Source organism: Penaeus vannamei, chromosome 43 (genome assembly GCF_042767895.1).
Source record: "Penaeus vannamei isolate JL-2024 chromosome 43, ASM4276789v1, whole genome shotgun sequence".
Lineage (NCBI taxonomy): Eukaryota > Metazoa > Arthropoda > Malacostraca > Decapoda > Penaeidae > Penaeus > Penaeus vannamei.
The window spans coordinates 8,997,907-9,025,070 of record NC_091591.1 but is presented as its reverse complement, the minus strand read 5'-3'; the positions used below and the strand labels follow the sequence as shown (position 1 = coordinate 9,025,070).

The following is a 27,164-nucleotide window of genomic DNA, read 5'->3' as shown; positions in this document are numbered from 1 at the left end:
AAAAACAAAGCACCTTATAGAAGCTTTCATACTTTTAAATCACAATTTCAAAAAGACATTACTGCTACTTGGAAAAAAAAGAAAAGAAAAAAAAAAAGGGGAAACATTTCTTATGGCCACCCTGTACAAGTGTATATCATTTCCGTATTTACCCTCTACGGCTACTTCAGTTTATAATTAGTTATTCATTACTCCCCCTAGCTTTGTTCTACATCTATAAGGCATATACTCTTCCTACAGAACTGGGAATGATTTACAATAAGAAGTGAGAAGATTGGGACTTGATGATGAGCAATGAGTCAAAATCTTTTTTCATTTTTTCTTTTTTTAAGCTTTTTTTAAGGTCACTTGGAAGGTTCAAGATAAATAATAAGCCTAAGATTACAACCAGTAAATACAACTAAATAGAAAGAAAGTTAAATAAAAAAGCAACAAAAACATCAGTTATAAAAAGGAGAAAGAAATACTAGGAGAGTTAATGAGTTCTAAATAAAATAGCAATAAATGAGTACAGGATGGATAAGAAAGACTGCATTGCTAATTGGCCGGGCGACTATACAAGATACTCACTGATATTACATAACAATAATAATAATCATATAGGCAGCTCTTAACTAATGGTAATATGTTAGTTCATCCATTATTATTTAATCTATACAAATGTAGCAGATTGGAAGCATTCACGGTTAGTTTGATACAAAGTTAGGAAAATCTATTATGACAGTAAAAAAAGTTGTGTGCCGAGGCACACTTCATATCATTTGATGTCCATTGGCAAATATTGCCTGAGCCACTGAGCTCCTTTCGCACTGCTGGCATCACCAGGTGGTAGGGTCGGTGTGCGTCTCTCTCACAGGCATGAGGAAAAGACATACCTGGCCGTGCACACCAACCCTTCAGCCACGAGTGTACTTGTATATCCAACCTCTATCAAGTGGGACAGCCCTGTGTTGCTTGGCAACCACTGTGCTGTTCCCTTCCACACCAATTCACCTAAGGTTATCAGCCAGGTCCTCATCCCCAACAACTAATCCCTACCTCATGCTATCTTATGGTATCTGATGTACCAGCTTCCTTATATGGGTAGAAAATTGTTGGGGATTAGGAGAGGCAACTTTGTGCTTTTATTATTGTTCATTTTTGTAACCATAGATCCTATCCAATTAATCTTCCCTCCTTACTATTAAGTACAAATATGCCAACGTTGATAAGCCCTATTTTCCTGGAATGTTGAATATAATTTGTCAGTTCACTCATGGTGCAAGGCTATAATATGGCAACTAGTTCAACATAGAGACACACCTTAGGAGAAATTTTTACATAATCTAATAATCAAATTTTCCTAATTTTGCATTACAATTTTTATTTTATTTTCTCCTTTCAGGAAAGATGAAAATTGTGTTATTAATATATAAATATTTCCATTGAGAAAACCAAAGGAAAGTTTACCATCCATACTATAATGAAACTGCTGTGTATGCAATTTTTGTTGATAAATGCAGCTCAGAGGACAATGCTGCTATTTCAATTTTGACATTTCAGACATTAACTTACAATGAAGCGTATTCGTAACACATCACCTTCTGAATTTCTTTCTTTTTTTTTTACTAATTTAAAAAAATCACATTCACTCTTGAAATTTTATAAATCACTATCTTGGATCAAGTTAATATCCTTTCAACCCCTTTTCATGAGTGTCCTTTGAGTCCCTTTCCAATCTCTGGGGTGATCAATACACAGAGGTGTGTCCTGGGGCAGCCACTTTCTGCCCAGCTGGACCGACTGCTCACTTGGTGGCTTCTTCCTCCCCGTCCACTGAGTCGTCCGCATTCTGTGAGTCATCACTGGCAGCTGCGATCGACCCGCGCTTCATTCCGAGGAAGTCAAGGCGGGAACTGATCCCAGCACCGCCACGCCTGTGGGGGGGGAGGGGGAAGGGAGAGGACCAGGTTATTAAGGTTTTTCATCTCGCACTACGTTCACAAGACAGGTGCCAGTTCTTTAAGAGGAATCATCATAAAAAGGGTCTTCTGTTATTATAGCATGTATAATTATTAAGGTATAAAGATGTTAAAGATTTGGTTTTTAAAGTTAGATTGAACATGGTTTCGATTCAAAGTCTTTTACTTGAGCAAGTAGAAAAATCAAAAGTACTATGAATCATTTGTCAAAACTGATGAAAAAAATTACATACATTCAAGTGCAAAAGAGCAAAAAGGGTGTAGAACAAGCAGGCATGTCTGCATGCAGATTTATATCTTAATGTAATATATACTGGGTGTATGTACGTGTTAAGTGTGTGTATATACGTTTATGTATATGTGTGCATACATACATATACATATACATAATACATATATAATACATATACATGTTATATATAAATATATATACATATTTCATATATAAATATATATGTGCATACACACCAACAGCAAGCTCTTCACATTACAGTTGGTTAAAAACAAAGAATAGATTAATATCATATCTAACTGATGCTTCTATTCAACACTAGATAACAACAGTCACAGGTGTTTCTGAAACTGTGGACTGCACATAGTGTCATCACAACAGGTTAATTTCATGCAAAGACTGGTAGGGACGTTACTAACACGTGACCTTTCCGAGAGGAGTATCTGCAAGGAACGAAAAATGCTCAGAAATGGTCTTCACCAGCTATCCAAACATTACTGTCACTAGCAAAGTATTAATTTTGGGAGGAAAATATATATAATGCTCTGCTAACAGCTGCAGCATTATATCAGATGCACTCATGCAGTAAATGTAGTAGCAAGACAAAACAAAAAAATGTAAATAATAACTGTTAGAACCTAATACATCTATCTGTTATCAAAATATCTGATTAGTTGGTTCACACCCTTAAATCTTCACAGGAAAACAGTTAGTCTGGTTGTCAAGAGATCAATACTTCAGACAAGGGAAAGATCTCAAACTCTAATCACACGTCTCGATGCAGTCATATTTTGCGCTTGTGTTAATGAATTACCATAATTTTTGTTTGAGATGCAACCAACAACATTCCTATATTTTGACTGTATCCACCGCACACACAGTAAATAATAATGAAAAAAAATTAAACACAACGCCTTCACTACGCGGGCAAATAACCACAAGGGAACACAAACTTCTCATCTTCACTGCTACTGAAATCTTGTGTGAGATCAATCACGTTTGATGTGGATGCGTTCTTCATGAGCTTGCACAGACCTCGATTTGTTCTCTTTGTGATTTGATTTAAGATCTTTTCAGCTTCGGCTTGGCTGCAGTAGCCACCGGTAGAGAGAGTGACATTAGAAGGTGGGAAAAGTACTTCAAAAAAGAAATTAATACAAAAAGGAAAAAAAAAAAAATATATGAAATGAGTAAAAAAGTAAAAAAATGTATTGAATGTTTTACTGGTAAGGTTGAAAAATTGCACAAGAGGGAAGAAAAAGTGTAAGGGTTTCTTATTTCACGTTTCTCTTTCTTCGTATCTTCCATCTATCCAGGTTTTACCCATTCCTTCCTACCTAACCCCCACCCTTTAGGTTCCCCAATGTCGTCATCACATGTTGTCCGCATATAAACAATCTTATCGTGTGGAAACTCATTTCGTGTGTAGACAAATATTCTCAAAACCCTAGGGGTGGAAAGAAAAAAGAAAAAAAAAAAAAAGAAAAAAAAAAAAAAGTCAACATGAACATAAAACAGGGTGTGAAAATAAAAAAGAATTTACACAGAAGAGGAAGAAAACTAAGACATAGAAGACAAGCTATGCATAAAAGGCGCGGGGAAGCTCTTGTAGCAGGTAAATAAAACTAGAAATCAAAAAAGGAATAAACAACAGGTACTTGGAATTGACTCAGCTACAGGTCTAGGGGGAGGGAGCAGGGGGAGAGGAGGGAGGGAGGGAGGGAGGGAGGAGGACAGAGGAGGGAGGGAGGAGGACAGAGGAGGGAGGGAGGAGGACAGAGGAAGGAGGGAGGAAGGAGGAAGGAAGAGGGGGAGAGGATGGAGGATTGGGAGGAGGAGAATGGAGGATGTGGAGGATGAGAAGGATTGAGGGTGGGGAGAGGAGGAGGAGGATGGAGGATGGGGAGAAGAGGAGGAGGATGGGGAGAAGAGGAGGAGGATGGGGGGAAGAGGAGGAGGAGGGGGAGAAGAGGAGGAGGAGGGGGAGGAGAGGAGGATGGAGGATGGGGAGAGGAGGAGGAGGAGGAGGAGGGAGGAGGGGAGAGGAGGAGGAGGATGGAGAGGAGGAGGGAGGAGGGAGGAGGGGAGAGGAGGAGGAGGATGGAGAGGAGGAAGGAGGAGGGGAGAGGAGGAAGGAGGAGGGAGGAGGGGAGAGGAGGGAGGAGGGAGGAGGGAGCAGGGGGGAGAGGAGGGAGGAGGGAGGAGGGAGCAGGGGGGAAAGGAGAAGGGAGGAGGGAGCAGAGAGCAGGGGGGAAAGGAGAAGGGAGGAGGGAGGAGGGAGCAGAGAGCAGGGGGGAAAGGAGAAGGGAGGAGGGAGGAGGGAGCAGGAGGAAGGAGGGAGCAGGGGGGAGAGGAGGAAGGAGGAGGAAGGAGGAGGGAGCAGGGGGGAGAGGAGGAGAGGAGGAAGGAGGAGGGAGGAGGGAGCAGGGACAGAGGAGGGAGAGGGAGAGGGAGGGAGGAGGGAGGAGTAGGGGGTACGGAGAGAGGAGGAGAGAAGATAAGGAAGAGAAAAAAGGTGAAATAATAAGAGTAACTGTAGTTGTAGTTGGGGGAGGGGGAGGAGGAAGGGGAGAAGGAGACAGGAGAGGAAAAATAAAGAGAAGGAAAAGATAAATGAACAGGAAGATGAAGGAAAGGCAGTGGAGGAACACGATGAGAAAGAAGGTACAAAAAAGAAAGAATTGGAAGATCAGTATGTAAAAATACAGAAGACCAAGACATGGAAGAGGAAAGAAATGCAAGAGGATAAAGTATGAGAAAGAAGGAAAGAGAAGAAAGGATCACAGGATTCGGGGAGACACAGGGAACACAAGGAACTATTTGAGTCGTCGAAAGGGGTAGGAAGAGAGGAGGGAAATAGAGACACGGCAGATAACGAGGGAAGGAGGTACCCACGGAAGCCCACTAGTCCTCCTCACTGTCCTGAGCGTGTGTGGTTGTGGTGACAATGCGACGGCTACTCAGTACGTGGCTGTGACTACCACCTTTACTACTGCTGTAACACAACACAAAATTGGACACACACTCTTCAACATCATTATAGTTTTTTTGTGGGATAGTTCTTCTACAAACAGAGTACTAAATTTTGGAGATACTAACAAATTCAAGGTTTAGCAAATAACTGACAAAACTACTAGAGGTATTAGGAAACATAAAACAAAAAAAGGGTAATATCTTACTTTTTCACTATCATTCTTTTCAAAAAAAATAATGACTGAATCCAGTAGTAGATTTATCAGTTATTTGTCAAATGTGATTTTATATATATAAATATTTGCAATTTGCTAAAGCTATGAAGCCACTCACTGGCTTAGTTACTCTGAAAAGCCAACCATTGACTTTGCAGTTAAAACTGAAGCTCAGCTTAAAAATGGATAAATAAATAAATAAATAAATAAATAAACAAAAAATACTGAGCACTTTCTTGTATTTCATATTTTTCACTGGTACAGGGTCTCAAAAAATTATAAGTGAAAACTATGAAGTATCTTTTAATAAATTACAGAGAAGATTTAGTCATACGACAAGATGCAGTTTTAAGTAACTTTACATTATCAAAATCTCTGGGATTACATGTGACACTAACTCTAAACTTTATCTGATCCAAAAGAAAGTTAAAATACAAGCCTACACTTAATAAAGGAATTATTAATTACCAAAATATAGGTATCTTAATGTCCTAAAAACGTACTATGAAAAGCCTTTGATTTTATATCTATTATGATCATTAAAGAAGAAAATCCTATTCCTTCTCTCCATTTTTTTCTTAACATTATTACTCCACAAGTTTGATAATCTAAGACTCTATTGCCACACACTATACAAGCCATTTAAATACTCCGAACACACTCATTGGCCTTATATATACAGCCTCTTGGCTCAAGCAGTACAAAGTGTACCAGGATTCAAAGTCTGGGAGAAAAGGTTTTTAAAAATAATGTGAAAATGTCTGTGGATGTACTTTATGTCTACACAGTCAACTGAAACTTTATAGCAGATGAAGGACTGTCAACTACAGATTTAGCCTCAGACGGAGAAGCAGCCAACAGAAGACTGAAAGAGGGAGACGAGATCATTGCGAAAATGGACTTGATTGATTCGGCGAATGTGTGAAAATTCCGACACAACCAGACTGGAAAGTGCAAAACTTTTCACTAAAGTCTTGGGTTTCAAGAACCTCTCTCATATGAAGTGCAAAAATGCATTTAATTTTTCCTAGGCTCACCTCTGGAGCACACTAAGCTGCTCGATTCATAAACCAAGTATAACACTTAGTAAAAGACTAAACCCTGGATACTGCCTCAATAAAAGTAGGATATATTAAGTACCTTAAACCTCTCTAATCAAATATTACAAAATTCTCTAATGTATCCACAATTATCAAGTAAACCTGATAACAAATCTCAACCAGACTGGGTGCACTAGTAATGCAAGAATAAGAACTCAAGTACACAACTGACACTTTCCAGCCTGGCTACGCAGGGTGACATGATATGAATAAAGAGCATCATCACTAATAACAATATCATTAATAATGGTAATCAATGCCACTAAAGTAATATCAATGCCATGAAATTTATAATGACCAGATCAGTAATAAACAATTGTTATCAATAATACTGATAGTGATGATGATGACTAGTATGTATTGCGAAGACAATGGTGGTGACAAAAATAAACAAACAAAATGGTGACAAAGAAAAGGAAATTGTAAGTGATAATAAGAACAAAGAAAAATAATTACCATTCTATAATAGTATAAATCATGGAAACTATTTGAAATAGTGAATGAAAGAAAACATTCCCACCCTAATATCCCCTCTATTTAAAGACAGAAAACTAATAAAATATCTCTTTCACCTAAATTTCCCCAATACAAGCTCAGAACTTGTCAAAACAAAAAATCTGAAAAAACTAAAAAACTAAAAAAAAAAAAAAAAATCTGAAAAATGTCAGTTTTTCAAAAAGGTGTATCAAAGACACTTTGTTTTTCTGCATTCCACTCTTGTGTCTCAGTGTATTACCTTACACTGAATCATTTATATATATATATATATATATATATATATATATATATATATATATATATATATATATATATATATATATATATATATATATATATATATACATATACATATATATATATATATATATATATATATATATATATATATATATATATATATATATATATATATATATATATATATATATATATATATATATATACATATACATATATATATATATAATTTTTCTTTTATATATATATTCATATATATTTATATATATTTATATATATATATATATATATATATATATATATATATATATATATATATAATACACAGCTTCCCTGCCTCAGTGGAAGAGGCATCATATAATGAATTATCTATATAAAATCTAGTTAAGGTGTATTTTGACAAGTAACTATATTAAGATTTTTTTCTTTCTTGTCTGCTCCTAGGATATGATACTTTTCAAAGTTCCATGAAAGTTTATTTCACTGTTTCTTTATATTCTGGTTTCATTTCTAGCACAATCTATGAGCTCTAACTAGCTATGCCTACATTATACAGCTAATTTACCAGTCCTAACTAGGTCTTTACAGTCTTACAGTAAGCACTTAATACAATTTAGCTTGTTACATCCATTAACTGATTTCTCTGCCTATTCATCAATCTACAAAACCCATTGAGCACGTATTTAACATTATTTTTCTTGTTATACTTGCAATGGCTTTTAATTGCTTATTAAACTAAATCTTTGCTTTACTTTTCAATCTCTTTAACCCAATATCTACCTGGCACTGAAGTAATGAATAAAGGGAAGCTGTATTCAAGTTCAGTCTCAGCAACCTTAAACTCAGTTGCCTCATACAGCACCAGGAAGAATGAACTTCAAAATACACCTGTCAAAATACACCTTTGGCTTGGAAAAGAAGAGAAAAAAATAGTGTTCTTTCATTCCCATATCTGTATGCCTGTTCCTTTCTTTTTCATTTTCCAGGCATTATTTTTTCCCATCCATTTGAAAAAACAAAAAAACAAAACACAAACATCAAAAAAATCCAAAAGTACAGTACTTCCCTACAGTACCAACCCACAGAATATGGCCTTAAAAACCTGAACACAAACTCCTATATAAAACAAGAACAGTCAACTAGAGGGTCTGTACCTGAGTTTCGTCTTCAGGGAGGAGATCTCTCTGTTCTGAGCCTCCTGGGACTCCATCATGTCTTCAACTTCACGCTGGGCCTTGCGACGCTGCATCTTTTCTTTGGAAAGCTCGTCTTCTGTCTCCTCTACACTGCGCTTCAATTGCTTGACTCGGGCATTTGACTGTAGAGAAAGGATAATATAAATTCTTTGCCACTCAATTATTCGTGATCATGTCTTCCACCCTGTGATAATTCCAATCCACACCAAACTAGATTAATCTTTAAAATAAACTATGACGTAGTTAACTCGTCCATTTCCCAAAACAGACAGTACCAAATCCAATCTCACCTTGAAATTCTAAAAAAAAACTACTAACCTTATCCAGTTGCTCCTTGTACTGGTCTGCATGTCTTCGTTCATCCTCCACCTGCATGACAAGCTCCTTCAGCTTCTTCTCCAATTTGCGGTTGGCCTTTGCCTGTGCCAGACGGTCTCGTGCCTCAACCTCCAGCTGCTCCTCCAGGTTGCTGACCTAATTTTAAGATATTTAGTTATTCAATCAAGGCTCCAAATATGTTCTGGAACTTTTGATATGAGGACTCAAATGTTATTACATTTTTGAAAAATGCAGGTAACCACATCAAGAAATATTTGAGAATGCTACACAGTTTGATTCACCCAATACCTTATAAAAAACAATGCAAAGCTACTGACCTTTGATTCAAGGGCTGCAATGGTGGCCTTGGTCTTGGATCGCACTTCAGCCTCCATCTCGGCAAGCTTGGCCTTGAGCTCCTTGTTCTGTCGTTCCAACATTGACCGCTGTCCTTCCAATTTCACTACAGATGACTTCTCTGTGTTGTAGTCTGTCTGTAGCTGTTCCATAGCGAGCTGGTTCTTGCGCATCTTGTCCATGAGAACCTGGGAGACAAGAATAGTGTAAGAAACAATCTCTTCACCACTTTCAATAATTATCATCCATAACTGATATACCACAGAGAATAATCCAAATTTTTAACAAAAACAGTTGTAACTGTAATAATTTTGTATATTCTTTTGTACTCCTTACCTCGACATTGCTTTGTTCTTCCTCTAATTCTTCCTCCAGTGATGAAATTCTTGCCTCTAACCTCTTCTTCTCATCCGCACTGAGGGTGGCCTTGGATGTGTACTGGTTGAGCTCTTCCTGGAGTTCATCTCGTTCACTCTCTGCATTCTGCAGAAGAAAGAGAAGAAATATGGAGATGACTGGGACGAAAAGTTATTAGGTGATCTCAAGAAAAGTTATTTACAATTACTATTACATGACACAAATGCTCACGAATGTGCTTCTTACCTTGCGTGCTCTCTCTGCCGCACTGAGGTCTTCCTGATACTGCAGGAGCTCAGTTTCCATAATCTTGATCTTCCTTTCCAGGTCCTTGTACTGTGCTGACATTTCCTCACGCGATGCTCGGCTCTCTTCTGCCTCTCTCTGGTATTCCTTCAGTTGTGCTCCTGCACGCTTGAGCTGTTTGAGGGCATCATCCTTCACCTTGCCATTCATCTCCAACTGTCCTTCCATGTCCTTGAGGTCTCCCTCAAGCTTCTTACGTGCAGTGACGGCTGCAGTACGCTGTTTGCGTTCCTCCTCAAGCTCAGCCTCTAGTTCTCGCAGCTGTTTGAGCAGGCCACGGCGCTTCTCTTCTCCCTGCTCTTCACGTGCATTGAGATCACGTTCAAACTGTGCCTTCATTGCCTGCATGTTGACTTCAAGGCGAAGCTTGGCATCTTCAGTCAACTGGAGTTCGTCCTCAAGTTCTTCAATCTGCAAATGGTAAGCATTGAAAAAATTCAATAATACAAATAGATCTAGGATGTCATATACATTTTATTATTCTATTTAGCAAGGGGAAAAAAAGAAACAACAACAATTGCAGGAAGTATCATTCCTAATCTAATAAGAATAGAACCAAGGGAACCAAGGGAAAAATCTTACCTGGGTCTTCTGTTCAGCCAACTGGGACTCCAGAGCACGCTTTGCCTTCTCCAGTTCATGGACATTCTTGTCAGCTGTTCCTCGGGTTGAGATAAGGTCATCCAGCTCAATCTGTAGTCGCTTCTTGCCTGTCTCCAGTTCCTCAATGCGGTCCATGTATTCTTCTAGTGTCCTATATTGGAAAAAATTTTCATAAAATTACTCTCATATAAATTACACTTTCTGTAAATTGTCTAGATTTGTATTCTATCTGTATCAATGTCACTCTGGTAAAGAAAACAACCCACCTATTAAGAGAAAGAATCTTGGTCTCCTTCTCCCTGGCCTCACGTTCGGCATTCTCCTTCTCCTGCTGGCACAGTTCAAAGTTGCTCTTCTCTTCATTGAGCATCTTGTCGAAGTTGCGCTGCTTCTTCTCCAGCTCCACGACCTTAGCCCTGTTGGTATCGATGTCCACCTGGGCATCTTCCAGCTCGGCTTGCAACTTCCTCTTGCTCTTCTCTAGTTTCTCATTGGTGGCTTCCAGTTCAGCCAGGCGAGCACGCAGTTCCTCCAGCTCCTTCATCTGCCTCTTGCGGGTGTCCTCCAGCTGTTGGGAATTGTTAGACTCCTCCTCAGCCTTCTTCTTAGCCTCGCTGAGTTGGACCTGGAGGGTGGCGACCTGCTTTTCCAGATTGCGCTTGGATCCCTCCTCCTCCTCCAGGGCTTCCTGCAGCTGGTCCTTCTCCTGCTCCAAGGCTCTCAAGCGGGAGTTGAGGTTAAGCTTTTGGCGTGTCTCCTCCTCCAGCAAGCCCTGAGTCTCCTGCAAGTGGGCCTCCAGGCTCTTGAGTTGATTGTTGGCTGACATGGCTTTGGAGTCTGCTTCTTCCATGGCCATGTTGGCAGCATTCAGTTCCTGTTCCAATTTGCCAAGACGTTCCTGCATGTCAGATTTGGTTCTGTCAGACTCTGCAATCTTCTGCTGTAAGTCAGAGATCATGGATTCACACTGCTTTCTCTTCTTTTCACTTTCTTGTTTACTCAGTATGGTGCTCTTGAGGTCATTGGCCAAATCAGCATTTTCAGCCTCCAGTTGACTCTTGACCTTGTCAACTGTCATCTTGCTCTTCTTGAGCTGGTCAATCTCCTGGTTCAGATTTTCAAGGGCATGACTCTGTTTCTGGCGCAGCTCTGCAATCTGCTGCTCATGAATGGTCTGGTCATCCTCGAGGCTCTTCTTGAGACTGGCAAGCTCCTCCTCCCTCTTGGTGCGCAGCTCTTGTTGTGCTGCAGTGGTGTCCAAGGAGTCCAGAAGTTCATTCTTCAGGGCCTCCAGCTCCTCATTCAGGTCCCTCTTCTGCTTCTCTGCCTTGGCCCTGAGGTTCCTCTCAGCCTCAAGGTCCTCCTGAAGCTCATTCAATTGGGATTCTACCTCCCTCATGCTTTTTTGTAGCTGTGATTTGGCAGCAGCTTCCTCATCTACACGCATCATTGCTTGGGCAAGCTCCTCTTCGCGTTTGGCAAGGTGGATTTGTACTTCGTGAATCTGATTCTTCTTCTCATTGAGCTGTTCCTTGAGGTCATTCAGGTCTGTCTCACAGCGTCTCTTAGCACGTTCCAGTTCTGACCTGCTTTGCTGTTCCTTCTTGATTCTGTCTTCGAGCTCTGTAAGCATGGACTCATGTTTGGCCTTGAGTTTCATCAGGTGTTTGGACTTCTCCTCTTCTTCTGCTAGTGTGCTGGTAACATCCATTGACCTCTCCTCCAGCATCTTCTTTTCCTTAGTCATCTTCTGGTTCATGTCTTCCAAGAGAGCATAATCCTCCTCCAGCTTTTTGATCTTGCCGTCCGCTTGCACCTTCTCCAGTTGGAGCTTTTGGCGTGCAGCTTCTTCCTCCTCAAGTTGTTCTTCCAAGTCCTGGATCTGCAGCTGGAGCTTCTTCTTTTCTGAAGTGAGGTTTCCTGTTCGCTCTTCCTCCTCTTCAAGGCGAGTTTCCATGTCATGGAGGATGTCTTCCAGTTCCTGCTTGCGGGCCAACAGTCTTGCTCTCATTTCCTCTGCTTCTGCACACAGCTCAGTTTCTGCCTGAAGTTGTTCAGCCAGGACATTCTTCTCCTGCATGGCTTGCTGGAACTTCATCTCGATCTCCTTGTTGGTCTTCTTCTGGCCCTCCAGCACAGACTGGATGGTGCGGAGCTCTTCTTCCTTCTGTACCAGCTTTTCTTCTTGTTTGGTCACCTGGAGGAGAGGCTTCACCTTAGTGTACAGCCTCCACCACTGCCAGTTGCGCAGCTTGAGGTACGCTGCACAGTTGCGCTGGATGATCCTGATGGCATTGAGCTGCTGGAGTCTCTTCTGGTAGTTCTTGCGAGCCAACATACCTCTGCAGTAAGCCTGGAACTGCACAATCAGGTCTGTCATCTTGATATCCCTCTCCTCTTCCAGGGAAGCCAGCACACCAGCTCTCAGGAAGATCTTGCTCTGACCAATACGATAGAGATTTGGCTCAAGCTCCAGAGCCTGGATCATCATCTCGCAGGCCTTCTTGCCATCCATGAAGCCCTTGGGGATGATGTTCGGAGTGAGCAGCTCGTAACGCTGACGGAACTCCTGGAAGGGAATACGGTTGGGGAAGCCCTGGCGACAGATTCTGATACCTTCCAACACACCATTGCACCTGTGGGAGAGTCACAAGTTAGTCCTGGAGTATATGTAAGAGAATCGATCAGATTTTATATACATAATATCTAAACATCTAAAAACCTCACACTTTACTTATGATACTATCAAAAAAAAGAGAATGTCATGCTAACCTGAGTTGATCAAGCACAAGACCAGCATCAATTTTGCCTGCACGCTTGTCATGGTTGGGGATGATGCAACGCACAAAGTTGGGATTGGTGTTGCGCAGGGTGACCATGAGCTTGGTCAGTTGTTCCTTGTAGAGCTGGCTGACTGTGCGGAACATACCCTTCCTGGTACGAGCACCAAACTGACTGTCTCCCATTGCCTGCTGTGCCATGCCCACAATTTCAGCTGTAATGGAAAGTGTATTTAATTTTACATGAATTTCAAAGTTCTTAACAAAAAACAAGATTTATAAAAAAATAAATAAATAAATAAATAAATAAATACTGCATAACATACCTGGAAAAGTATATCAATTTCTACCTATGCTTTCTCAAGATACAATTCCAGAAACCTGAAACTCAAAACTCATGAAATCCTTACCGTCCTTCCAGATCTGCACCATGAAGGGGTCCTGAGAGCACTGCAGGAGTGAGACGATATTCTCATTCAGAGGGTCCATGTTCTTCATGAGCCACTGATGGCCAGAGTAGTCTACCTTCCCTGCATAATGCACAATGGCGAAGTCAGCCTTGTCACGGAACTCAGACTTGCAGAATTTGGGGTGAACTGAGTGTGAGTTGTTGAGCTTGTCGATGAAACTCTTGTCTGTGGCCTTGGGGAACCAGCACTCTTCATCCAGCAGGGCAAGGATACCCATGGGCTGAGGAAAAAATTATAAATTCAAGTAAAGTAGAATTATCAATAATGGCAAGTCTGGACATGATACATCATCCTTGTAGCATTAGTGAAATTGGTGAGAGGGCATCCAGAGCTGACTAAAGGATTATCACAAAATCCAAACAAGATACACTGTCATAGTAATATCAGTGAAATTACTAATGAGATGCAAAATTTATGTGAATATCACAATACAATACAGAAGGTAAAGTAAAGTGATAAACAAACAATATGAATGAAGTATCAAAAATGATTAACTCTTACAAATAATAAATAAATTGCTATGCATTGCACATAAAGTGAAATGACCTTTACTGTAACAATAGCACATGCACAAATACTGAGAACCTTTTAAAACTGTTAGATTTACCAGTTAATAAAAATAAAGCCAGCAAGTTTTTCCAGTCAGGTGTGCAAAGTAAATTATTCACTCACCTTCTCAATGAGGTCAATAGTGGGCTGCAAGTCAAGACCGAAGTCAATGAACTTCCACTCAATGCCTTCCCTCTGGTACTCTTCCTGCTCCAAGATGAACATCGTGTGGTTGAACAGCTGCTGCAGCTTCTCGTTCGTGTAGTTGATGCAAAGCTGCTCAAAGCTGCAAGAGGAAGAGGAGTATAAGGAATAAGCCTGGAATTTAATCAGATTTATCCACTTCTGTTCTATAGATATTAAACTAAACTGAGGTAAAACCACTATCACAAGGAGGAAGAACCTTATACCATACCTGTTCATGGCGAAGATCTCAAATCCTGCAATATCCAGGATGCCAATGAAGGAAGCTCCCTGGCGTTTGGTGCGATCAAGTGACCTGTTGATGCGCATCACGATCCACTTGAACAGGCGCTCATACAGGGCCTTGGCAATGGCCTCCACAGCAAACTCACACTGTAACAGATATGTGCAATTAGTCAAAGTAAAAATGAGTATGAAGAAGAGAAACAAACTTATAATATATAATGTTAGGCTTCAAGAAAATGATGGGACCCTTTCCTGAAATTTGTGAATATGCTATAAGAATTTTTTTCAAATCAAGGAAAAATGGAAACAAACTCACCTGTTCCCTGTTCTGGGCCTTGGTGACAGTCTCGCGGCCCACCTTGATGCGAGGCTTTAGGAACCCACGCACCAAGTCTGTCACATTCAGACCCAGCAGGTGAGCCACCTTGTTAGAAGGGAATAAAATTACATTAGAATGTAAAAGTAATAAATGTTAATTGTTAAAGAAATTATTAATTCTATGCATTAACAATCATAATAATAATAATAATAATAATAATAATAATAATAATAATAATAATAATAATAATAATAATAATAATAATAATAATAATAATAATAATAATAATAATAATAATAATAATAATAATAATAATAATAATAATAATAAATAAATAAATAAAAAATTGTGTAATCCAAGTAATCACAATGAACCAAAGTGGATATGCATTCAAAGTGGCCCAGACATGTGAGCTCCAAAGGTCATATTCCTTTGTCAGCCTCTCACCTGTTGTGCCACAGTGTTGTCAGGAAGAGTGGCCTGGTCAGAGTTGCGCTCTTGCTTGAATTGCATGTTGCCGAACATCAGCACAGCAGACACAGTGCGGAACACAGCTGCAAGGCAAACCTCAGGTCAGGAGAGACATCAAGAGGATACATAAATCAGCATACCAACCCCGTAACGCATTCCATTTACATTTTCTCCAACACCTTGCCAGACGCTCCCGCACCTCATTTGAAATTCATATGACACCTCCAAGCCACACGCAGCAAGCAGTGGTGGTAATATCTCTCCATCTGATTTCTTTTACAGTTCTTGGAAACAAATTTGCATAAGTAGATCTGCTTGACTAAAATTATTTTTATAATACAGCGGAAAAAATCAGCAGAAGGAGCAGGTTCATTGTTATCACAGAACACTAATATTAACAACTGTTTCTCCAACAAACTATCTACTAGTTTTTCATCAGTTTGAATTTACAAACCATTCAAAATTAGAATTTATATCTATTTACGACTTATCACTCATGTTTTCTCCGTCAAATACAAATTTATTCAAAGTTTCCAACAAATACAGAATATGAGAAAAACTCACACTGGATATCATCATTGTTCATGCCCATAATCTGCATGGCTTTGACAGTGGCCTGGAACTCAGCTACCTCATCGATGCCTGGCAACTGCATCTTGCCGCAGGTCAGGAAATTGTAGTGCTTGGGGTCCTCCAGGATGAAGTCCTCTGCAATAGGCAGAAAAAGTAAGTAATGTTCAAGTGTGTGATTTACATCCCTCTTTATCAATAAATGAAAATTCTAAAATGAAATTATTAAATAATGCACAAACCAAATGCTTATTTTCTCTTACATACAGGAAAAAAACAGGGGGAAAAAAGGATAATTACCATGATGTTTTTAATCTAACACCAAAGAATGTAAAGTAAGATTATTGTCAGAGAGCTAGATGTAAAGAAAAGCACATTAAGAAGAAAGGAGACATGAATTTAGCTCAACAAAGAGATTGCATATTAACAAAAAGTCAGGGTCAATGCTCAAATGTGTGATATGTAAAAGGTAACTAAATGTAACAACAGTTTCATTTATCTTGCCAACATGGCTGGTTTCACCTCATAAAAACATTTAAACTGCCATCAAATGTATAATCAAGTAGAATATTTGCATGTTAAACAGCAGGTCAATTAAAGTTGGAAGAGTTGTTTAACTAGTCCAGAGGCTAAGTGTTCTGGTGTGTAAAGTATTTGTACCTGCTGAACATCATTTACAATGTCCATGCACACACAAGTGCATACAAACACACACACAATTTTACACATACACACCCAAACATTTACATATACACCACACCTGCACACTGCCTCATGCACTATCAGAACCCCTACTCACAAACACAAACCCCCCTCTATGCATATACACAAACATTCCTCCCTACCCATGCAAAAACACACACATGCATGTACACACAATCAATCGCATGCAAGTACACACAGTCAATCTCATGCAAGTACACACAGTCAATCACATGTACGTACACACAGTCAATCACATGTACGTACACACAGTCAATCACATGTACGTACACACAATCAATCACATGTACGTACACACAATCAATCACATGTACGTACACACAATCAATCACATGTACGTACACACAATCAATCACATGTATGTACACACAATCAATCACATGTATGTACACACAATCAATCACATGTACGTACACAAAATCAATTACATGTATGTACACAAAATCAATCACATGTACGTCCACACAATCAATCACATGTACGTCCACACAATCAATCACATGTACATACACACAATCAATCACATGTACATACACACAATCAATCACATTGTGTACCCCCCTAAACAAACAAACAAACAAAAACACACACAGACACAGACACAGACACGGACACACACACACACACACACACACACACACACACACACACACACACACACACACACACACACACACACATTTCAAATCTAGTACATCAGTCAAACCAGATGTCAGGTCAACAGCATTAGCTCTAACAAGTGGTGAGAGTGTAGGTACCCAAGAACCTCTCCCCCCCCCCCTCCACATTCACACTCCAGTGTCTAATTATGACAAATGTCGCAATTGTATTTTTTCCCATTTGTTCATTCATTTATCCATAGTTTATAATTATTTTCCTTAATCCCTCCTGACCTACTGGTACCTCATATAGTATGAATCATATGTCCTGCCAAGGAAATTTCAAAAACATTATCTAAAGAAACAATTTGACTATTTGATTCAATCTATCTTATCATTTACTTACTCTTCTGCTGGCTAGTGGCTCCAGAAAGCAGCTGGTAGAAGATGTGGAATGTGCGTTCATCGCTGGTCTGGCGGATGGCTCTCGACTTCTCCAGCAGGTACGTCTCAATGTTTGCACCAGCGATGTATCCCGAGTTGTCAAAGTTGATACGGATGAATTTACCCTGAAAGTTCATCAGGCTTATGTGAAAGGCTGTCTACTTGCCATGATATCAATTGTTGACAATCAAACTGAATTTTTCCTGACTTGAGAGGATATATTAGTTTAATTACAGTGCTTAAATACCTGCACTAGCTTTACCTATCAATTATAGAACCTGTTGAACGTTGAATACTTAGCTATAGCAATTACATTGATAGACTTTCCTGCAGATCTTGGGGGGGAAAACATGGTGCAAATCACAGTTCAATAATATGCATGAATAGTCATCTACTCACAAATCTTGAAGAGTTGTCATTCTTGACTGTCTTGGCATTACCAAAGGCTTCAAGAATAGGGTTGGCTTGCAGCAGCTGAGCTTCCAATTCTCCCTGCAATAACACCAAAGGCATGAGATACAATATACTGATAAAAATATAGTTACAAGCTAAAGGGGAAACAGACAAAGATTTTCTTAGGAGCACCCATCATTATGCCAATTGTGAACGACCGATTATAGGTTTTGTAACAAACAATTATTACCACATGAAACAGCCATTATATCAACCTTCCTATAGTTCCTCTCTACTAAGAACCATAAAAAGTCTGATAACAGTCAAAAGGCAAATTATCATGAGTGGTTTCTGGCTCTTTGTTCTGAATCCTGTCAGGGAAAGTGGCAATTACTAAACAATCTGACCTGATTATGAAAGAATGCCACAAAGGGCATGGAGGTGGTCTGGAATACAGCTATTATGGTACCCACTTGTAACCTGCCCTTGATATGTTTAAATGGATTCTAAATTGAAATCAGTTGAAAATTTCACTTTGCAGATATAACTAGTCCAACAACTACAGACAATTTTTACTACTATCATTAAAAATCTTTAAAAGTAACATCTACTTTAGTGTATATATATACACATATCTATCTACTTCACAAATACAACATTAATTCATTCTAGTGTTAAACTCTGCTCAAATGCACAAACACAGAACTTTTGTCTTAAACAGTTCCATGTATCTAGTTAAGACCAAAAAGATTAGACAAAAAAACTAATACATTCCAAATGTCACACTCCATTACAAGTCACATATTGCATTTTTTGGGGTTAGAAAAACAAAATAAACGAATGAAAAAAAATAACACCAGGAATGGAACTTACCTTCCAAAACAAACTCTACACTACAACTACATATTCTACATGCTATACACACTGAACACTAACACTGGATCAGTGATTTTCTAACGGTGAATGCTATGCTATGGGGCAATCCTGTAACTTTTCCTTTTTCTCTTTCTTTTTACGCACACTGTCGTAAGGCATTGTATGTACAGCATCTCGGTTATTATACAAAGATAAATGCTATGACTTTTTTTTCTAGTCTCTAAAACTCGCTAAACTATTTGACTATCTTCGTTGCTATAAAGAATAATATATAAATATTTCACATTTCTGTGATTTATCTCTATTATGTTAGTAGTATAAAAAATATCACTATACATTGAAAAGATTATATACATGCAGTCTTTGAAGTATTTATAAAGAATATTTACTCATGTTAGTATCCCCTAAATGTTTTCTTTGTTTAAAACTACATTTAATCTGTACATTTAAACAGTAGCTTAAAATTCAAGAGTCCTCTTAAAAAAAATAAAAAAAAATAAAAAATAATAAAAATAAATAAATAAAAAAAAAAATCCAAGGCACCTTTCTTCTCAGAAACTGAATTTATGATAAAATGGAAGAAAAAATATGCCGTACATTTATCAAAATATGCTTCTATGGTTATGGCATTGCTAATGAACTGCAAGCTTTAAATAAATCCAATAAGGACCTAGCCAGTGCAGCATCCATGCACACTCCAACACACTTGAACCATATACAGGGCAAATACTGCCCATCCTCACTATTCTCCTCTCTTGAGAATGGTCAATTTGCTGCCTCATAACATCAAGCATCTGCTCATTAATAGATTATATTTAAAGTGCTACTTGAGATCTAACCAAAACAGACTGTCAGACCATGGTCATTGCTCAAATCGAATACTCTTGCCTCCTCTCCCATTCTGACAAATAACTAACAAAAAGCAAATTCCCAACAGACTGAACTATTGTATATAATACATGAGTACTACCTTGGAACACAAATCCACTTAAGAGGTTCTGTCCTCTAATATTTGACAGTATGCTAGATGACTTGGTGATAGAGCAGTGCCCACTCCTCTAATAGCATACAAAAAAAAAAAGTTTATCTGCAATACAAAACTTCCATTTCTTGGGAAGTTTATCCAAATCATGAGTCTTGTGGCTTCAAGAAAATAAATAAGAAAAACTATTGGATTGCCACTACTCAAACCCATGTGGTATAAAAAGGGTCTGAAACACACACAAGCTACATTCAACCTAGAAAAAAGCTTAAAGTTCACACAACAGAAAAGCTACACTCATTACTCAAGCAGAGTGCAAACAAAACCATTAAAGCATACGGTGAATCAAAAGCACACAAACAAGCAATACACAAAGAGGTTTGAGAGAAGCTGTAAAAGGACTGGAGAACCAACAGTGCTTGCAGGCATAAAAGTCAACATCAACATCAACAAAATCAAAAACAACAACTACAATACCAGCCCACAGCCTTGCCCAAGTCTCAGCTGGGGAAAGGGAGTGGACACGAGAGGAGGAATTTCAAAATGCAAAGTAGCAAATTTGGGATCTTTCCAAACACAAACGGAGCTTGGGTTTCATTAAGGGTCAGGGTGCGTGCAGATGGTGGATATGGAGAAAGACAGGAAGGACGGGAAGTCACTCCTCTCAGCAACACCATTCCTTACCGCAATGTTCTGCACATCACAGCAGAACCCGTATCACAGCAGAAATAACAGCGGCAGCAGCAGCAGCGGCAACAACAGCAGCAACAGCAGAAGAAAACAAAGTCATAAATAACAGAAGACCCCCAGAGGAAAGGCAGCTTAAAAGTGATTACCTTAAGGTGGTTGGCTTGTCATCTTCAGCAAGACTGCCGTTCTCATGCAGGCATCAGCTCGTGTCAAGACCCAAGGTTAGACTAATGACATTGTCATCATTATTAACTATCATTATCCTTTTTTCTTATTTAAGATCTCTATGTTAACAGTGCTTGAAAGATGTTCTCACACCTTTAGGAAACATTAGTACATGAGGCCTATCTTATGTACATACTTATTGCTCATTATTTACTACTTATCTCACACTAGTAGATAAAAAAATGGCATGTTAAATATGTCTTTAAAACATATGAATAAAGTATGTTTATGTACATGTTTCAGGAGGATAAATGACCTCTTTCATTTGTGTAACTGTACAATGATAGTTCTAACTAAATGATGCTTTTGTACAAATGGTGAAGTTGTTTGTGCACATCTTCGATAAGACTGCCCTGAAATGTTTAAAAGCAGTGTCCGTGTACAAAGCACAAAATATACAGCAGTGATAGTGTGTGCTTTTCGCAAAAGAATTCCTTCCAGGTCATACAAGGTTGCCAAAGAACAATTGTAGAGACTATTTACATCCTCTCATCATCATCCGAGTGTAGATGAGTTATGGAACAAAATCCAAACTACACAAATACAAAGAAATATACAGTCTGCAAATATTACAGGATTACAAGTAACTGTAATGCAAAGTAAAGTGTGTGTGTGTATATATACATTCAGACGCATGAGAGAAAAGGCAAAAGAAAGACAAATCCAACTTAGAAGCCAATTTGAAATTTCAAACATTTCCTTTTCAATCACTTTCTCAATTGCTTCAATTTATGTTTTTTCTTCTTCACACTCACTTTTACTCATTCTCTCACTCTCTCTCCGTTTTCATCAATTTTGCAGTCACTCACTCCCTCCCTCGCTTGCTCATCTTTCTATCTATCTGTACCTATGTGTATTGCATACTTATGCCTATATCTGATCATTACCCTATATTCGACATTCTAACTGTATGTGTCCATCTATCTTACCTGCGCCCGTCCATATACCTAACCTGCACCCACCTATCTCCCCATCTACCACTCTCTACCTAAATATCTGCATCCATTTATCTACATCTATTTATATTTCTATTTGCACTCATATATCAACCTATTTATTATACATCCACATTTTTTTTTACCTATCTGTAAATACCTATATTTCTAAATGTAACCATAACTATAATTTTACTTCCATTCATATACATCCATCTCTCTAACCATCCATTCATCCATTTCAGTCTATCTGTCATTCTGTCTGCCCATGTGTATCTAATCTCCCTATCTATCATCTACCTAATTGTCTACCTATTCATCCTTACCTCTCTCCCTCCCTCCCTCTCTATCTATCTGTTCATCCTTTCCTTTCTCTATCCACCAATCTCTCCATCTAAATGCCTCTCTCTATCCTTCTTCACAACGGAAGAAAGAAAGAAAGAAAGAAAGAAAGAAAGAAAGAAAGAAAGAAAGAAAGAAAGAAAGAAAGAAAGAAAGAAAGAAAGAAAGAAAGAAAGAAAGAAAGAAAGAAAGAAAGAAGAAAGAAAGAGAGAGAGAGAGAGAGAGAGAGAGAGAGAGAGAGAGAGAGAGAGAGAGAGAGAGAGAGAGAGAGAGAGAGAGAGAGAGAGAGCGCACTGGATCCTAGAGTCCTTCGCCACCAACACGGGTGATGCGGCACGGAGACTCCCTGAGTGAGTGTGTAATAGCCAGGATCTTTGTGTGTAGGATTAAAGCCATTGTGTTGTGTGAGAGGAGGAGGAGAGTGGGCATATGTGCCCCCCCCCCTCTCTCTCTCTCTTTTCTCTCTCCCTCTCTCCACCCCACACACACACACAGTTATTCCTCCTGGAACATAATACTTATTACTCACTTTACCAACTCCATTTACATTTCCCACTGTCTAATCACTTATTATCTTTGCTGTTTTCTTTTTTCTTCTTTTCTTCTCCACCATATACGGGATCACAATCTCAAATTTTCTCCAACAAGAATAAGAAAAAAAAAATCATGATAAGGCCTTTCTTTGATAGACATAGAAGAATGACATAAGTCTTTGGATGACACTATAACCATAGGATTCGAGTCCAGCTTACTTTTCCTATCACGTGAGTTTGTTGGCCAAGACGGGTTTTCAGAGGTCCAAAATATACATAATTACTTCAACACAATATTTCTCCTTGCAGTTGTTCCCTCACTCAAACTCTTTCATTTCGTTTCCTATCCTTCCCTTTCTCTTTCCAAACCTGTCCCTTCTCCCTCCTCTTGCCTCTTCCCTCCGTTTTCTTCTCTCTCCCTCCCTTCCCCTCCCCATCTACCTACCTTCCCTTCCCCTCCCCATCTCCCACCTCCCTTCCCCTCCCCATCTCCCCACCTCCCTTCCCCTTTCCCCATCTCCCTCCCTACCTTCCCTTCCCCTCTCCCCACCTCCCTCCCTTCCCTTCCCCTCTCTCTCTCTCCCTCCCTCCCTCCCTCCCTACCTACCTACCTCCCTCTCTCTCTCCCTTTACCCATCACCTTCCATCCTTTCCCCTATTCCTCTGCCCACCTCCCTCCACTTTTGCGTGGCGAAAACGTATTGCAAAACCGCCCGTAAACTAACAACTAAGGGCGATTGCGAGAAACCGCTTTCTAAATTGACGGACAGACGACCCCCCCCACCCCCCACCCCCACCGCTGCGATTTCGTGTGGAATAGCAACGAAAACAAACACATTGCACATTACCTCTATTCCAGCAGCATATGTGAGTGAGTGTGGGTGTGAGTGTGAGTGTGAGTGTGAGTGTGAGTGTGAGTGTGAGTGTGAGTGTGTGTGTGGGTGTGGGTGTGTGTGTGTATGTGTGTGTGTGTATATGTGTATATGTGTATATGTGTATATGTGTATATGTGTATATGTGTATATGTGTATATGTGTATATGTGTATATGTGTATATGTGTATATGTGTATATGTGTATATGTGCGTGTGCATGTGTGCGCGTGTTCGTGTGCGTGTGTCTGGGTGTGTTACCTGCGGGTGCGCTATCATTCGACCCGTGCCCCCTCCCCTTCCCTCCCGACCCAGAGAAAATTTACTATATAGCCTTCCACCGCTCCCTCTCCCCCTTCCCCTTCCCTCCCCTTTCCACCCCCGCGAAACACCTGCATTTTCTCACGCTTCCTCTACCCTCCCTTACCCCCCTAACCTCTGATTTCCTCCTCTTCCGCTCTCCCCTTTACTTTGCTACCGAATCCCCTTCTTCCTCTATTCTCTATCCATTCCCCTTCTTCCTCTACTTATTACCCAATCCCCTCCTTCCACTATTCACAACCCAATCCCCTCCTTCCACTATTCACTACCCAATCCCCTCCTCTTCCTTCTATCACCACTATTCACTACCCAATCCCCTTCTTCCTCCAATCACAACCCAATCCCCTTCTTCCTCCAATCACAACCCAATCCCCTTCTTTCTCCAATCACAACCCAATCCCCTCCTTCCTCTATTCACCGCTACCCAATCCCCTCCTTCCTCTATACACCGCTACCCAATCCCCTCCTTCCTCTATACACCGCTACCCAATCCCCTCCTCCTCCTTCTCCCTTCCTCCCTTTTTGAACCCTTGTCTTCTCCTCTTCGTTTCCTCTGTGACAGGTGAATTATCCGACTCCCATATTTGAAGAAAAAAATAAAAGGTACCAACCCCCCCCCCTTTACTCAACTCCCTACACCCTCCCCCCCTTCTCCACACCCCTTTACCCCAACCCCAGAGGATCCCCTGTCCCCCTAAAGCCACCACCCCCCCCACCACCCCCCTCCCCTCCCTTACCTCTTTTATCAGCATCATTAATCTTCTCCTTTATGCAATCGCTTTATCATTTTTATGCATATTTACATACTCGTCCGACTCGCTGTTTACGCGCCCTGCATCTTGAGGACTCTTTGAGATTGCGATCTCTCTCTCTCTCTCTCTCTCTCTCTCTCTCTCTCTCTACCTTTCTTTCTGAACCCCTCTCTCTTCCTCTCTCTGCCCTGCTTTCTACCTCCTTCCCTCTAAGTGGACCCCTTTACCCCTTTCTCTTCCTCTATCTCTACCTCCCTCTCCGCATCTCTCTCTCTCTCTCCACTCCCAGCGCCCTCTACCCTTCCTGTAAACATCTACCTACAAACCAATCTATCAATCCATCTATCTACTTAAATATCCTGTGCAACACCCTCACCTCCACCTCCAGGTCAAAGGATGTCATGACCCTTGAAGAGGTCAGAAGGGAGGGCGACGAGGGAGGTCAAAGCGCTGCGAGGAGGTCAAGTGAGTCATGCATGACCCCGAGCCCCCCCCCAACCCTAACACACCCCCACCATTTCCCTACTCCTGTGATCCCCCCTTTTATGACTATTTTTTCATTTATCCCTAATTCTCCATTTCTTTCGTTCTTCGTATCTCCGAAGTTTACAAATGGCACCATGGGAAGACGGGGCCAAACAGCTGGCACAGGAGGAGGGGGGATTTCCATCTCAGGTCACGTGACCCCGAGATAACGTGACGTCATCAACCCGTTTTCATAAACCTCGTTTCATGTTTGTTGTCTATATCGAGTACATCATTATTAACACACCAGCTGTTCAAGTTTCTCTTCTACTGATCTCCCTCTCTCTTTCCTCCTCTCTATTTTTTGCCATCGTTTATTCTCTCTTTCTCTACTCCTCCTTCCTCTTTCCGCATTTTCCTCCTGATTCTTTACCCACGTAAGACATCCATCTTCAAAAATCCCAATTTACCTCCTGCCCAATTTCCCTATTTTCTCCTCTATGGCCTATCTCCCACCTGTCCAGCCAGCCAATTTGGCACCAATCGCCGACCTTCGTGCTGCTAAATTTACCTACCAATTTCCCCTATTTTCCTTCTATGGCCTATTCCCCCCCTGCCCATTCTACTAACTTCGCATCCATGATCTTTCATACTGCTCAATTTACCTCCCTACCTACCTACCATCCAACTTACCACATTTCTACTTACTACGGCCTATCTACCTACTGCCCGATTTACCCCATTTTTCTATCTGCGACGGACTTACCAACCTTTAAATATGATCTCTAATCCAAATTCAAAACACACACAAAAACAAAAACAAAAAAAAAAATAATAGATACATTAACGATACCACGCAACACCCTTTAAACACCTGCATGTAGACTGGTGCATGTGTGTGCAAAATACCTGCCAGCTAGGATACCTGTCAACGCAACGCACCTGTTTTTGCAACACCTGCTGGTTCTTGCACAGAGATGAGAATCACTTGCAAACTCTTGCCTCATCTACCTCCTACTGGCAGCAAAACATCAGCTGATCAGGTTCCCATTCTACCCAATTTCTACCGTCGACCTCCCTCCCTCCCTTCCTCTCTCCCTCCCTCCCTCCCCCCCCCCCTCTCTCTCTCTCTCTCTCTCTCTCTCTCTCTCTCTCTCTCTCTCTCTCTCTCTCTCTCTCTCTCCACCCAATTTCTACCGAGTCAAACTCTTCTTGAAACGCATCTGTTACTTTCTTGTCTTGACGCCAAGACGATCCATCAAATTGCGAGAGAGGAGAGAGAGGGGGCGAGAGGGAGATAGAGGGAGAGGGGAGAGGGAGAGGGAGGGAGGGAGAGAGAGAGGAGGGGAGAGAGAGGAGAGAGAGAGAGAGAGAGAGAGAGAGAGAGAGAGAGAGAGAGAGAGAGAGAGAGAGAGAGAGAGAGAGAGAGAGAGAGAGAGAGAGAGAGAGAGAGAGAGAGAAAGAGAGAGAGAGAGAGTGAGAGAGAGAGAGAGGGGGGGGGGAGAAAGAAGATAGAAAGCAAAAAAGGAAGAAAAATAAATATAGGGGAAGTTTTAAAAAGATACATGAGAATGAAAGAAAAAAAAGAAAGAACGAAAGAAAGAAAGAGAGAGAAAACAACAACAACAACAACAACAGATTCCAACAGACGACACTTAAGTCTTCAATTAAATCACTCCTGAGAGACTTCATAAAGTAGAGGGTGAGCGGGCGTTTCTTCGAGGGGAGGGGGGGGGGGGTATAAGGGGAAGGGATAGAAGGGGGTAAAAGGGTGGAGGAGGAGGAGGAGGAGGAGGAGGAGGAGGAGGAGGAGGAGGAGGAGAAGGAGAAGGAGGAGGAGATGGACGAGGAGGGAGGAGGAGAAGGAGAAGGAGAAGGAGAAGGAGAACGAGAACGAGAAGGAGAAGGAGGAGGGAGGAGGAGGGGGGATAATATGTCCAGCTCCTGATGCTTCACCACCTAGAGAGTTTCTCTACACCTTGCACAAAGTTGCAAAAGTTGTTCTCATTGCAACATTGTTTTGTGTGTTCGTTCCCCCCCCCCCTTTTTTTTCAATCCAGCATATGGTT

The 27,164-nt window shown here is 40.5% G+C and overlaps 1 protein-coding gene across 7 annotated transcripts in view; it reads right to left on the bottom strand.

The window, feature by feature from the left end:
• Positions 1-27,164, bottom strand: part of zip (myosin heavy chain 10) — a 237,967-nt gene that overhangs the window by 854 nt on the left and 209,949 nt on the right. For 3 of the 7 annotated variants that reach the window (XM_070119100.1, XM_070119101.1, XM_070119103.1), the window contains 18 exons: positions 18,110-18,202; positions 17,673-17,835; positions 15,939-16,082; positions 15,351-15,457; positions 14,901-15,008; positions 14,571-14,731; positions 14,279-14,441; positions 13,547-13,826; positions 13,129-13,351; positions 10,623-12,992; positions 10,336-10,507; positions 9,694-10,164; positions 9,427-9,573; positions 9,072-9,278; positions 8,734-8,889; positions 8,374-8,537; positions 3,147-3,281; positions 1-1,916 (listed from right to left, as the gene is read on the bottom strand). The exon at positions 1-1,916 is cut by the window's left edge and continues 854 nt beyond it. In XM_070119100.1, coding sequence (XP_069975201.1) covers positions 1,787-1,916; positions 3,147-3,281; positions 8,374-8,537; positions 8,734-8,889; positions 9,072-9,278; positions 9,427-9,573; positions 9,694-10,164; positions 10,336-10,507; positions 10,623-12,992; positions 13,129-13,351; positions 13,547-13,826; positions 14,279-14,441; positions 14,571-14,731; positions 14,901-15,008; positions 15,351-15,457; positions 15,939-16,082; positions 17,673-17,835; positions 18,110-18,202 — 5,394 coding nt within the window. In that variant the 3' untranslated portion in view covers positions 1-1,786. Of the gene's footprint in view, positions 1,917-3,146; positions 3,282-5,088; positions 5,189-6,077; positions 6,247-8,373; positions 8,538-8,733; positions 8,890-9,071; positions 9,279-9,426; positions 9,574-9,693; positions 10,165-10,335; positions 10,508-10,622; positions 12,993-13,128; positions 13,352-13,546; positions 13,827-14,278; positions 14,442-14,570; positions 14,732-14,900; positions 15,009-15,350; positions 15,458-15,938; positions 16,083-17,672; positions 17,836-18,109; positions 18,203-27,164 lie in introns of those variants that run through there. The other 4 variants (XM_070119105.1, XM_070119106.1, XM_070119104.1 and 1 more) reach the window with 4 other exon arrangements.